The sequence below is a fragment of the Grammomys surdaster genome, unplaced genomic scaffold (genome assembly GCF_004785775.1).
Source record: "Grammomys surdaster isolate TR1022 unplaced genomic scaffold, NIH_TR_1.0 129, whole genome shotgun sequence".
NCBI classification, from domain to species: Eukaryota; Metazoa; Chordata; class Mammalia; order Rodentia; family Muridae; genus Grammomys; species Grammomys surdaster.
This window is the reverse complement of record NW_021604587.1, coordinates 15,619,290-15,634,628: the sequence shown is the minus strand read 5'-3', so window position 1 is coordinate 15,634,628 and position 15,339 is coordinate 15,619,290. Positions and strand designations below refer to the sequence as shown.

The window sequence follows — 15,339 nt, the reverse complement described above, 5'->3', positions numbered from 1 at the left end:
TAAGGGTGGGACTGCCAAAACTGGGCCAAGCCTTCCTACATCAAAGGTCAAGAAAATGTCCCACCAGGTTTGCCCGTGGCTAGTCTGACGCAGGCATCTTCTAACTGATGTTTCCTCTTTTCAGGTGTCTAGTTTGTGTGAAGTTGACAAAGACCAGCGACGCGGGCCTGGCCTAGTGGGACACACCTTTAATGCCGGCAGAGCCAGGAGGATCTGTATTATTTCAAGGGCCATCTGGTCTATATAGTGAGTACTAGGCCAGCCAAGGCTACATAGTGAGAGCTTCCCTGGGAGCATTATACAGCATGCAGGGCACCTCCCACCCAGCCTTTCTTTAAGCTTACAAAGCAGTAAGTTTCCTTCCATATGGTTCATACAAGTGTGGTTTTGGCTAACCCTTGCCCCACTCCTCCCTTCCCATACCGTTTCTATGACAACTCCATAATTTCCCATCCCCATATTCTTCTCCATCTCTACTTTAGTATCACATGTATGCTATTCTCTCTTAATGTCTCTTTTTCTTCCTCTTCCTCTAATGGCCTCTTCCCAGCTTCCCGGCCTACAAGCACTCCGAGTTGAATTAATTGCCGAATGTCTCAGCTATATCACTTAGCTATGTCCCCCAAAGCTTTGTGTCCTGCTGCAGAGGTGTTTGCACACTGTGCTCACTGCAGACTATGAACATTGCACACGATGTCCATCATGAACTTAAGTTAAATTATTAAATACTAATCATTCAAAGTTAGGATCTAGCCGGGCGGTGGTGGCGCACGCCCTTAATCCCAGCACTTGGGGCACAGAGGCAGGCGGATTTCTGAGTTCGAGAGTTCAAGGCTAGCCTGGTCTACAGAGTGAGTTTCAGGACAGCCAGGGCTACACAGAGAAACCCTGTCTCGAAAAACAAAACAAACAAACAAACAAACAAAAAAGTTAGGATCTGCTTGTGAGAGAACATTCTTTCTGCACCTTGGTTACCTCAGTTTAATATTTTCAGTTCCGTCCACTTTTGCTGCAATTTTCTACTCCCCCTCCCCTTTTTTTGAGACCAGGTTTCTCTGTGTAGCCCTGGCTATCCTGGAACTCCCTCCATAGCTCAAGCTGACCTCAAACTTGCCTCTGTCTCCTAAGTGCTGGGATTAAAGGTTTGTGCCACCATGCCCTGGCTTCTGCAATTTTCTTAATTTCATTTTTCTTTGTATTTGAATAACATTTCATTGTGTAAATGTACGGCATTTTGTCATTCATTGGTTGATGGATGTGTAGGCTGGTTCCATTACCTACCTCTTGTCAATAAAGTAGCAATGAACACATTTGTGTAAATATCTCTGGAGTGGGATACCAAGTGTTTGGGGTATGTGGCTAGAAGTGATGTAGCTGGATCATACGGCAACCCTAGTTTTAACTTTTTGTGAGAAACCTCCACACTGATTTCATAGTTATTGCCCATTTGCACTGCTTTGTACTTCAGCCAATAATAAACAAATGCTCCCGTTCCCCAACAGCCTCATCCACTTTGTTACCACTTCTTCCTAACAGCCGTTCTGACTGGAATGAGCCAGTATCAAATTATACTTAACTTGCATTTTCCTGATGGAGAACATTATGGTTGGTTTTAATATTAACTTGCTATAAATTAGAATTGCCCGAGTAGAAAGCCACAGCTGAAGAACGGTCCTAATTCTGTTTTGCTTTGTTTGCTTTTTTTTTTTTTATTTTGTGTGTATGTGTTAAGATCTGCATGTGTGTCTGGGGAGCCTGAAGATTCCAGAAGAGGACACCAGATCCTACTGAGCAGCACCATAACAAGGTTTTTTTCAGTTCACAGTCTTGGGATTCCCCCCCCCCCCCCCTTCTTTCTCTCTCTCTCTCTCTCTCTCCCTCCCTCTCTCTCTCTCTCTTTCTCTCTCTCTCGTATTCTTCTCTCATATACTACATCAATCTCAGTTTTCCCTTCCTCCTCTCCTCCCAGCCTGTCTCCCCCACCTCCCCTCTCTCCCAGATTCACTCCTCCCTTTAGGAAACAAATTTCCTTCAGAAAAAGGCAAGCCTCCCAGGAATATCAACCAAATGTGACATATCAAGATACAATAAGACTAGGCCCTCTCCCCTCATTTTAAGGCTGGAGGAGACAACCAAGTAGGAGGAAGAGTCAGAGATAGCCTCTGCTCCCGCTGTCAAAGTCCACAAGAACACCAAGCTACACAACTATAGCATATATGCAGAGAGCCTAGGTCAAACCCATGCAGGGTCCCTGATTGTAGAAAATTATTTCTAAGAACTGAGATTTCCAAGCATTTATCATTAACCAGAGACCAGTGGCTCTCTCTGAACCTTTTGGCATTGAATTGAGGGAAGTATGGAATTTGGGATCCCTGAGAAAAGATCATAAACTCAATCCAATTATAAGCTTCATTGGTTATCTCCTAGCAGGGCTAGGAACCTCTGAGTTAAATTTGAGATTACAGTGAAGGAGGGGTTTGGGAAAAGACTTTAAAAGGGGAAAACCACAAGGATGACCTTCAAATCTATGTAAGCAAGTAAAAACTGTTCTTTTCTGCCAAGCTAAGTGATTAAGGCAACTGAAAACAAACTCTGGGTATCTTCGTAAGCAAGTTACAGAAGCAAAAAACGAAAAAAAAAATTAGCCATAAGTTTTTAAACAAGTAGATAGTGACAGCTGTACATTTTGGATGGGGATCACTGAATTAAGGTTACTGGGAACTTATGTTCCAGGGCCTAGAGTCAGAGACAAACGGCTGGTGAGTACTTCGGTGATACCTAGCATAAAACGGAGCTTCTTCGGTATAACTGAAGCCCAGGCAGGAACTTGAAAGCAGGAACTGAAGTCACAGAGGAATACTGCTTACTGGATTGCTCTCCAATGCAAGGACCGTCTGCTGGGAGGGGAGCGGAGGGGGGGAGCAGCATGGCCCATAGTAAGCTGGGCTCTCTCATAACAAGAATCTAGAAAATGTTCTAAAGACTTTGCCTACAGGCAATCTGATAAAGGAATCTTCTCAACCCAGGTCCTCTTCCCAAGATACCTTTAGCTGTGTCAAATCCACAAAAATCCAACCAGGACAAGGGGTCAGAAAGATTGAAGCCAGAGGTAGTGCAGTAGGTGACTAGAGAAACAGTTATTTTCCAGGCACACATGAATTCATAGGACTTTGACAGCATGCACAAGACACATGCAATATCAAGGCAGCCCAAATACCAGCATGGATGAGGTGGGGAATCATGGAATCTCACTCCTAGCTGAGGAACTATTGAGGATAAATGGTTTTTAGGACAGAGAATCCATCTTCTTCAAGAAGAGTACGGCCCCTGAGAGGCTGCCCACACTCATGGGCACACTGCCAACATTAAGTACACTCAGGGAGTTTTTTATTATTTTTTAAACACATAGGGCTGTAGACATGCCTAAGATAGCATTTAAGAGTGTTTTATTCTTTTAGAGGATCTAGGTTCAGTTCCCAGTGTCTACAAGGTGGCCTACAACTGTCTGGAACTCCAGTTTCAGGGGATTTAACACCTCCTTCTGGCTTCTGTGAGTACTAGGCACACACATAGTATACATACATACATACATACATACATACATACATGTAAACAAAACACTCAAACACATACAATTATAGCAAATAAGAGCACTCAAAGGGAATATTGGTGGAAGCATGAGAAGGAATATAGGGTAGATTTAATTAAATGCTTTATATGCATATATGAAAATCTCAATAAAATCTTAATTATCTATTTAAATTAATATATGCTTATTGGGACTGGAGAGATCACTCAGCAGTTAAAGGCATTGCTGTTCTTGTAGAGAACCCAAGTTCAGTTCCCAACACTGATATAGTGACTCCCAACCACCTGTAACTCTGGTTCCAGGAAATCCAATAGTACCTTCTAACCTCTGCAAACACCAGGCATGTGCTTGTTACACATACATACAAGCAGGTCAAACACTCATACAACAAATCAACCTAAAACAATTTTTAAAATATATTTACTAATACTGATTATATACATTATCTTACCATGAGAATAAAATACAAGATATGCCCCGGCCCGCGGGGGATTCGATGAGACCTTAGGGAAGGGGGCAAAAGAATGAAGGGATAAGAGACACAAAGAAGGAGAGCAAGTCTAGAGTTCTAATCTGTAACTTTAATTTCAGGTGGCAGGTTATAAAGACTCAGCAAAACGGGAAGTTTAGACAAGGATTGTTGCTTAAGGCTATCCCACTATCAAATCCTCATCTGTCTAAGACCATCCCACTATAGTAACCGGCTCCCAGGAAATACCAGAAGTTCTTTAAGTTCCTGGGACCTGAGACCCGCGAATGTCCTTTCTTAACCTTGTCTGTCTAGGCTTTCCAGAACAGCAGGTAATTTCATGAGGTTCTTTTAGGACAGCAGGTAATTTCAAGGGTTTGGCAAAGGTGCTAAAATGAAAACCTACATCAAATTATGTTTCAGCATTTTACAGGTTTTATATTCATTCACAGATAAGTTTAAAGGCCTCCAAACAGCTTCACCTGATACTAGAAGGAAGTGTGTTAGAAGAAAGTGAGAAGTCTCATAGGATGAAAGGAACAGCCAAAGAAACAGCCCAGAAGGCTTGAGAGTCAGAATTACGAGGTGTCTTGGAATGGAGTCCTGCACACTTGTCAAGCTCGGTTACTCTGAATAAGATGGGGTGATCCAAGAGCCTACCTGGTCAGGCTCTGCTTCCATGGCCTTCTCTGCCTTCGAGTGGGGGTAGGGAGAGAAGAACACTCTGCCTTACAGCCCAAAGACCGCATCCAGTTGAATAGGGGGAGTTCCCCAACAGCAAACACTGCAACCCAAAGGTAGACATTGGGACCCACAGAAACAGAGACCTCTACTATAGAAATTACATTCTTTACTCTGGTCCCCTGCCTCTTCTGGTCGTTAGCTACAGGTATAAATCATATATTTGATTTCACACTGAGGTCTGGAGCTCCCAAGGGATGAAATCACAAGACCATCAGACATTGGAAGGAAGAAAGAAGAAATGAGAAAAATATACTCTCAGTTCCAACACACACACACACACACACACACACACACACACACGTTAAGACAAAGTCCCAAAATAAGCAAAGCAGGAGTTCACAAAAAAAAAAAAAAAAACACCTTGGAAAGTACCTTCAAATCAAACAGGTAGAGATCATTATGATTGAGACAGACTAAGCTAGAAATCGCAAGTGCTTGGCAGAGAGAGGCAGAAAAAAATCATGAATTAAAAAATGATTTGATAGTATTTGTAGGTAAATGGAAGTCACACTTCAATTTTAAAAATTTGAGTCTAAAAATGTAAAAGTAAATATCAGGTATATATGAATGAGAATCAGCTGGAATAATTGGGAAGGAAAATATGGTTAATATTTTATAAAAATATTTTATATTAGTATAAGAGTTACTGTAATAAACATATCAACCTGCATGTGGTAAACATAAATAAGGAAACTGGAAGAAATTGAACAGATTACCCCTAATGCAGTGGAGATGTGCACTCCTCACTGATTTTAACATGTCCTAAACTCATGGCAAGAGCCTTTACCAGATTTTAGCAAGAGATGGGTAGGTCAGGGAGATGGGGAGAAGAGTAGAGGGATGTATATTTGAAATTAAGGCTATTTGAAAAGGCTTACTTTGTACGCTAAAAATAAATAAATAAATAAATAAATAAATAAATAAATAAATAAATAAATAAAGCCCAGTGTGGTGGTGGTGAGGACCTTTATCCCAGCACTCAGGAGACAGAGGGAGGAGGATCTCTGAGGTCTACAAAAGGAGTTCCAGGACAATCAGGGCTGCACAGAGAAACCATGTTTCATAAAAACAAAAACCAACCAACCAACCAACCAACCAAATAAAAAAGTGAACCCTTGAACAGTGGTAACCTGTGTAGGTGAACTCCCAGAAACCATAGGCTGGAGAACTGCTGTGTCGGGTGGATTATCCTCACCAAGTGCTGGGGTTCAACCTGGCCCTGTAAAATATCTTTTTGGAAACCCTCCCTAAGTCAGTTTTAGCTCTAAGTTGGGATGACAGGTCTGAAAGAGGCTTACAGCTCAAGGGTGTGACATTTGTGTGTAGGCTGCATACACATTCAACTGTAGTTAATGTCACAACACAAACATCACTCATTCCTTCATCCCATTAAAATTAAGAGGAAGAAAAAATGACTATTTTTTAAACCTTCAAATGCTCATCAAATAAATTAAATACTTCCTATCAAGGGCTGGTTCTCCCAGAAAATGAGAAAAATTTGAGATTTGCTTTTTTTAATGTTGGCAGCCATCTGTTGTGAGAGTTCACTGAGCATCAAAGTGACATTTCCACTGACAATCAGAAGAAAATCCCAGGCTGCCTGTGACTGTAGTCACTAATAAAATTTATAGGAGAGTTCTTTTTTTTTGGGGGGGGGGTTTCGAGACAGGGTTTCTCTGTGTAGCCCTGGCTGTCCTGGAACTCACTCTGTAGACCAGGATGGCCTCGAACTCAGAAATCCACCTGTCTTTGCCTCCCAAGTGCTGGGATTAAAGGCGTGCGCCACCACCGCCCGGGAGGACAGTTCTTAAACTAGAAGGAGAAACCCACTTTAGTTATGGCCAGTCACTTAGAAAATCCCTGAGGCTAAATAAGACCCCCCCTTCCTTCCCACTCACATGTCAGAAGATTTGGACTATTTTGACTAAAATGAATTCACAAGGCTGTTAGGATTATGATCAATTAACAGTTGGTGGGCAATGGGAATTTGTTTAAAAGCCCATTTATGTGCCAGTGAGATGACTCAGAGGGATACCCGTCACCCTAATGGCCTGAGTTTAGTTCACGGAACCCACATGAGCATTGTAGCATGTAAACCATGCCCAGATGCACGCTCGCATGCAAACACAAAGTAAGCAAAATGTAATAAACATTCTAGAGAGGGAAAGCAGAGTGGTTGGAGCACTATGAAGAGAGTCAAGACAAGAAAGTAGAAGAGGAACAGCCTGATTTGAGTAGCCTGCCCTGCCGACTGAGGTCATGGAAAAGAGCTGGCTTATGCTTTTGCTGGTTTATGCTTTTGCCGAGGGCCATGTCTAGTCCCTTGGCCATGCAGCAGTAGGGGTCTGTGTCAGTATCTGTGGCCTATATTACCACCAAAGGCCATGCAGACATCCCTGCCACCTGGAAGCCTGTTAATATGTAAGGGGTACACAGAGCTGGCCCCACCTCTCACCAGCTGCAGCATTTAAGAGTGGGCCCAGCACCTCACAATGTCTAAGGGCAGCACAGTAGAGTTGGTCCTGGTGGTGCTGGTAAGCTGGCCCCAAAGGCATGAGAACCTAAGGGCTGGCTCTGCCCCCTTGCCAGCTGCAGCACTGGGTGAACTAGCTAGGGCAGTGCTGGAGAGCTTGCCCTGGTGGTGTGGGTGCAGCAGAGCTGGCAGGCTGACCAACTCAGCTACCACCCAGGCCTAGATTCAGGGCTTTGAGTTGGCTCACTCCAACATCTACCCCATCTATGTACTGCTGGAGTGCACAAAGGGGCTGGTTCTGCAGAGCCAAAGCTGCAGGATCTCCATGACACAGGCCATCAACAGGATAGCTGAGAAGAGTCCACTGAGGATCCAGTACTGATGATAGAGCAGAAGCCAGAGGCCTCGAACCAGACCAAGGATTTATTGTAGTGAACATTTGCAATGAAGATGTATGGATAAAAGAATACACTACGTGACACACTGCAGCTTCCACGAGATTTATTTTTTGAGGGTGTTGCAAGGGTGGAGGGCAGATAAAAATGGTAGAGATAAGTGGGATTGGGATACATAATGCAAAATTCAAAAAGAAAAAAAAACCCAGCTGGGCAGTGGTGGTGCACGCCTTTAATCCCAGCACTTGGGAGGCAGAGGCAGGTGGATTTCTGAGTTCGAGGCCAGCCTGGTCTACAGAGTGAGTTCCAGGACAGCCAGGGCTACACAGAGAAACCCTGTCTCGAAAAACCAAAAAGAAAAAAAAGAAAAAAGAAAAAACCCCCGGTTTATTAAAAAGAAAATCTTCAAAGTAGCTGTTAAGATCTAGGAATGAACTCTTAAGTGCATAAATGTAAAAGCAACATATTTTACTGGAACATTTTGAATAAAATTGTAGTTAAATAACTCTTTTTTGTTTGTTTGTTTTGTTTTTCAAGACAGTGTTTCTCTGTATAGCCCGGGCTGTCCTGGATCTCACTCTGTAGACCAGACTGGCCTTGAACTCAGAAATCCGCCTGCCTCTGCCTCCCAAGTGCTGGGATTAAAGGCGTGCGCCACCACTGCCCGGCATGACTCTACTTTTAAAATAGGATTATACACACCCCACCTCAATATTTGTAATATAGCAAACCAACACAGTATTTCAAATACTGAGTGAACTCATCTACATAAGATGACTTTCAAGTTATTAAAGAATATATGGGAGAAATTTGAAAACAGGGCAGCTGCTTGATCACATGAACTCAGCAAGAGACAAGGCATGGCAGGTGGAGGGGTTGGAAGCTGGCTTGCAGATGAAGGAAAACCTGGTGAGGAACCATTGAGGTGCCCTTCACAGAGTTAAACAGAGCCAGGATGGGCCGAGTATACAGATCTCACAGTCTGGGCTGCAGGGATGACTTGAAGCCATGGATGGGATGCTACTGGGCTTTTGCTAAGCATTTTCACTTTCTGCAATTAGCTCGTGTCTCACCCCACTTTCCATCCGATACAATGGGTAGAGGATGTTTGTTTAAATCTCATAAAATATAATGTATAAATTAACCCAGAGATTTATTTCTAAATGAGTATTACTTCAGTAGTTTTTGTTGCTGGGGGCTGGGGTTGAGAATGGCTCACGGTGTAGTCCTACTTGGACGAGGCCTGACTCTCCGGTGCTGTGATCAAACACATTTGCCACTACAACTAATACTTTTATTTTTTTTTTATCCTATAGGCATTTTGCCTACATAAATGTCTGCACCAGATACATTTTGTGGTCACAATGGCCAGAAGATGCCAGATGCCCCTAAAACTATAGTTAATAGAGGTTGTGAATCACCATGTAGGTGTCTGAAATGGAACCTTGGCCCTTTGGACCATTTCTTCACCCCTCTTCTCTGCTTTGAAATAAATACTAGGACTCTTACATTTTCTTCTTCCAAGGCAGCTTGCACCCCACCCCACCCAAACAAAACAACACAACAGAAACATGACTACTTTGGCCTGAGTTTAAACAGGTTATGATTCAAACTGCCATAACTTTTTCTGGCTGTCGCTCCATTAAGGGCTTGAGAAGTCATAACTATTTCATTTTGTTTTGTTGTTTTTAAGACTAGATATTGTGTATCCCAGGATGGCCTAAAACTGCCATAGCAAGTTCACCTTAAACTTCTGAGATTACAGGATACATATACATCATGACACCTGGTTTATGCAGTGCTGGGGATTGAATCCAGGGCTTCATGCCTGCCCTATAGCATAATCCTAATCATATGCTTTCTTACAATTTAAATATCTCAAACTTACTTCTCTCTAGATGCCCAATGAGGTTAAATGAATCCCTGATCATGATTGAGAACAGTATTGTACTTCTGATATGAATACCTTAGTTTCAATCAGAAAGTCACACTCAAGATTGAAAATGAAATCGTTATCTCAATGAAGGGTACTCTTTCACCAAGCCAGTGTGACCAAATCCATTACACTGTAGACGGCACAGGCTGTGACAGCTACAGAGAAAAAGGCAGAAGAGAAAATGATCACCATACATGATTGGCAAGTTGTCCTGCACTACACACAAGTCCAATAAGCTCTATCTGCATAGACGAGAAGTCAGAGCAGCCCTCAACACCACCTTCAGGAGGGAGCTGTGTGCCCTGCTTCCATACTTAGCAGTGCTAGTACAGGAAGCAAATGCCAGAGAATCATAGACCTTACTAGAAAGTGCATAATTAATAAACTTCTACATGTAAAAATTGACATCAATAAGCTATCCCAGTGGTCATAATGTAAGCCACTTCAAAATGTGCATTCATAATACATTTCATTTACTGTGGAAATAAAAACAAAGTAGGTAAGATGAATGCTAACTGTGTCTGGAATGCCCCAAGGTCACTGGCAAATGCAATATAAGGAGTAGTAAAATATGGGTCCCTCCCTTTCATAAGTATTGGCAGTGGATAAAGTTAGATGATGTAGCAAGAGTGTGGAGGTGATCGGGCAAGATTCCAAGCAAAGGACACACAGGCACAGAGGGTGTGTACAGGACTAGTCATGGCCTGGCTGAGTAGAGTGGGAAGTGACAGCTAGTGATATGAGGCATTGGGTTAGCTCATACAGTCTGTAATCAACTAGTAACAAAGAAGACAGTGGCCAGGCTCTATGGTACAACAGCCGAGTTCTCAGCAAACTAAACCCACACTTCCTACCAACTCTTCTTTCCACTCTCTCCTGCACCCTTTTGCCTCCCTTCTGTCCTGTACACAACCGTGGATCTAGGAGGGGAAATACATGGGAATGGCCGCAGAACAAAACTAGAGAGGCTTAAGGGAACGTACCACACGGTGCACAGGTCTATGAAGAAAAACAATTACATTTTCTGAAGGTACCTGGTTACTTGAAAATGTTACAAGATTCAACATGGGAAAGTATAGAAATACCCTGGTAGAAAACCATTTTCTAAACTATGTTAGGTTCCACTAAACACTGTTACAAATACAATAACATAGGTTTTCAGACCCCATCTGTCCATAGTGAAGAGCTGACCCAAACCCCCATTGCTGCACTGTTAAGAACAAATCAGGAAGCCAAAGGTGGTGGCGCAAGACTTTAATACCACTTAGGAGGCAGAGGCAGATGGATCTGAGAGTCCAAAACCAGCTGGTTTACACAGTGAGTTCCAGGACAGCCAAGGCTACACAGGTTGTCTCAAAAAATTAAAAAAAAAAAAGGTACAACTTGTCAAGTTTTAGGTTTTTAGCTTCTGTCAAAATATGTCAATACATGAACAAACTACCTCAACAGGAACTGTGAAAGTATAGTGAGCCAGCCCATACAAGCAGAATAAAATTTCTATTTGTCAGACAGAATACCATTATAAAACCATTCTGCAAAATACTTTCTTGAAATTTCATTTTAAGATGCGGAAAAAAATAAATCTGTCATTTTATTTAACATTCATTTTGAAGGTACAGTTTTATCAATACAATCTTCTAATGAAATCTTAGTATAATCCTAAAAGCATGCATTTATATACAATAAGATCTACATTCCTAAATAAATTACATACATGATATATATTAAACAATAAAGAATACCAATTTGAGAATTCAGGACATTTATTTTTCTGCATGGGAATTTAACTCCTGTGTAACACACACAGCAATGATGTTTACTAGGTAGTGAGACACTAAATAAGCATACTCAGTGTCTAAAACAGACTGGGTTTTAGGCGACAAGCTATCTTCAGTCCTTAACATCTCACTCACCTAGCACCAGATGCAAGGACTCAACAGTAAACATGTACAATCACATGCTTAGAACCTAAAGCATGCATTGAGTCAAATTTATACATTCTGATCTACACTACTAGCTATGCAATACATACTCCTTACAAACACTTTATACATAAAGTTACCCTGCAGGATCCTGGAACATCTTTGAACAGTTTATGAAACAAGTTTTGAGGTTCATCTGCAGGCTGGTTTAGGTCAGGTGGGAAGTGGCAGCAATCTGAGGTTTATACTAAAGGGAAACGGTGCATGTTCCTATCAACCCATGTAAAGATACCTATGTACATGGATGACACAGACTTGTGCAGCTGGAGCCACCAGTGCAAATGCATGCATTGAGGTACTTATTTTTTCCATGGTCAGGTATAATTATGCAGTCATTTTTCTCAAGCACTGAACTTAATCAAATGAAAAGTCTGAACTTTAAATATGAGATATTTGTATAATTAATTTGCAAGTATTATGCTTTTAATGGAGATTCACCATTATAGGCTTAGATATCTCGTTGAAAATGTTTAACAGTATATTTTCTCATTATACAGAGAATGATTGGTAATTATACCTGGACAAGTGATAAATAGCATACTTGATATTCTTGCGGGAACTGTAATGAAATAGTAAAATACTTCATTATTGCTTCATTGGACTGAGAAACCTAAGACAACAGCAGTGCTCGATGGTGAAAACTGAACATCAGAACAGCGGTGTGCCCCTAAATGTCCTCTGTGTACTACAAACTAAGCGGTCTCCACATTATCAATGCCATTAGCATCCACATGGATATTAGGCTCCACACAGAAAGGAGAAGGAATAAAGTGGCTAACAGTGGGACACAAGCAGTTCTTAAGCTCTGGCAATTCTCGCTTCAGGCGCTCCAACTGCTCCACTTGGAATATATTCGGCTGCTCAGGCATCCAATCGTATATCCTACGATGAAACAGACACAAAAACATAATGTAATTTCATGTTTATTAAAGACTGTCTGACTTTTTAAGAAAAGTCATTTTAAAAATACCCAGAATATCCTTATTACAGGTATTTTATTCTGCTTTATGATAATGATCAAGATCAAAGCTTCAAATGCTGCTCTGTGAAAGTCAAGCAAAGACACAGGGTCATGAGAGAATTTTCATGATGTCACAGGAGGGAAGACAGTCTTAGAATATATACATACTCTAACTGTGCACAGTAACACAAGATTTTTCTGTTAAAAGAAATGATGGATTAACTCTGACCACACTGGTAGCCAGTCAAGGTCCCCCAGGTATCAAGCAGACAGTCTCTTTTGAGGAATCTGATCAGCTAAGTGAAGCCGTAAATACAACCTCAGAGGTCAGAGCAGCAGGCTGCCAAGACCATCCGGTAACAAAGCTCAAAGTGACAACCCCACTGATTGATCCAGAGCTTCCTAGATTTCAACCAAAAACCTTTAAAACATGGAATGAGAGAGAGAGAGAGAGAGAGAGAGAGAGAGAGAGAGAGAGAGAGCGCGAGAGAGTGAGAGGGAGAGAGGGAGAGAGGGAGAGAGGGAGAGAGGGAGAGAGGGAGAAAGGGAGAGAGGGAGAGAAGGGCAGCTTTAAAAAGCTTAAAAAAGAAAAATAACAAAGTAACAACCCAACTTGGGAGAAATACATTCATCAAATGAGAAGAATAGGATACTACATACTCCCTAAATAGCACTGTCAGCAACAAAACAAAAGTCCTTAGGAATTAAAAAGCAATAGCATATATGGAAAACTCAATACAAACAGATACAAAAATTCCAGACTAGAATCAAAATAGAAAGACAGAGAAAGGTTTACAAGTGAGGTCCAAAAGCTATGATACAGAGGACTTACAGAAAATAAATCTAGAAACAAAATACAGGAATCTCAGAAACGCCGTACAACATCCCCTATCTTTTATCCAGTACCAGGGATAAGCCCAAGGCACCACACACACACTACCACTGAGCAACATCCTCATCCAGAAGTTCATCTTCATCCCCCAAATAGGGTCTCATGCCTGGCCTCCTGTGAGTGCTGAGACTATAGCCATGTACCATCACACTAAGTTTATGCTGTGTTGTGAACAAACTCTAGGCTTTGTGCATGCTAGGGTAAACACTGTACTGACTATGCTAAATCCCAGCCCAGTCTTTAATGAATATACCAACAGGATAAAAGGAGGGTACCAAGTGCTCAGAAAGGAGTAAAACAAACTTAGAAGGTTCATATCTATCATCCAGAGCACTGGTAACAAAGAGTAGATTCTCCAGAGTTTCACAGGGGAAACAAATACTAGAAGAAACAGCAACCAATGTGACTTCACAGTTCTCGATGAAAAACTACTTCTCTACAAAATGGTTAAAGCACAGACTGTACAGATAGCCCCTACTTGTCATATAAAGCTGCTGCACTTTACTTTCTAACATTGCATTGGGAGTGGTTAATTTAGGATGGTCTTTATAGTTTTGTCAAATTACCATCTGGCTTTGGCATGGCAGATAGCAAAGTCTACTGCAGTCAAGCAGGCCTGGAGGTCCTACTCCTTTTGCTTCTATGCAAGTACTGAGATTGCAGGCATGCCCCTCAAAGCCCAGCTAGATTCATGCTAGGGGATCAGGAACACAGACCAGTGACAGAGAACTTGAGTGGCATTGAGATTGACCAAGTTTAGTCCCAAACATCACCACCAACTTAAAAAAAAAAAAAAGAGGAGCAAGAGAAGGGGGTGGGGGAGAACAGACACTTGCAGTGAGTGTGAAGGCAGTCATTTTAGTCCTCATGTGCTTCTGTATAATACCAGTTCTTCCCTCCCTTGCTTTCCATTCGCTACATAATTTTTCTCTTACAAAATTTTAATCCTTAAATAATATGCCTTAAATAAAATATTTGGTATTTATATAAATTTGTTACTGAGGCTACAAAACAGAAACAAAGCAAAACCTACACACTTCTATCACTGTTCTCTCAAATGCCTCGCAGGCTCTAAATCACTAATTACTCTATTTAGAAACATACAGGTAGGGGCTGGAGAGATGGCTCAGTGGTTAAGAGCACTGACTGCACTTCCAGAGGTCCTGAGTTCAAATCCCAGCAACCACATGGTGGCTCACAACCATCTGTAATGAGATCTGATGCCCTCTTCTGGTGTGTCTGAAGACAGCTACAGTGTACTCATATATAATAAATAAATCTTAAAAAAAAAAAGAAACATACAGGTAAACATAACATAAAAAGAAAAACAAAACACGAGAAATCAGGAACTTGGCCAGAGCCAGTTAAAGGAATAAACCTGGTGTTTTCATTATAAGCTCTAGAGAACTATTTGAATTTTTATGTTATATGCATATATTTTCACACCAATCTAAGCTCCCTTGTCTCTTGGACCCTAAGTAGAGCTCATGCCAGGTTGGTCCTCTATATGCCCCTACAGTTCTACCCTGCCTCATGCTGGGCCCATGCCTGAAATGCAAGTCCCATCAAAGTAAATCTGACCATCTCAAACTTCGATCTCTGTTCTTTCTCTTCAAAGGTGAGCCAGGAAGAATCTAATCTTCCTCAGCACTTGTTATAATAATAATAATATTATACTACTGTTACATGTCAACGTTTGGCTTCAAGCATGAAAGCCCTTGAGATGAAGATCTGTTTTAATTTGTATTCCTTATCAGAGTCATCCATGGAATTAGCTTACACCAACTTTTTCTTGTCCCTAAATATCTGCAGTCATTTCTTCTGCATACACATAAAACTTCCCAACATTTAATGAAGCCAGTATTGTAATGTCAAATTTAAGTTTTTATTTTGTTAGT

At 41.5% G+C, this 15,339-nt stretch overlaps 1 protein-coding gene across 2 annotated transcripts in view; it reads right to left on the bottom strand.

Annotated features, from left to right (window-relative positions):
- Positions 1-10,844: 10,844 nt before the first annotated feature.
- Positions 10,845-15,339, bottom strand: part of Gpcpd1 (glycerophosphocholine phosphodiesterase 1) — a 44,753-nt gene continuing 40,258 nt past the window's right edge. For both annotated transcript variants that reach the window (XM_028754221.1, XM_028754230.1), the window contains one exon: positions 10,845-12,470. In XM_028754221.1, coding sequence (XP_028610054.1) covers positions 12,281-12,470 — 190 coding nt within the window. In that variant the 3' untranslated portion in view covers positions 10,845-12,280. The remainder of the gene's footprint in view (positions 12,471-15,339) is intronic.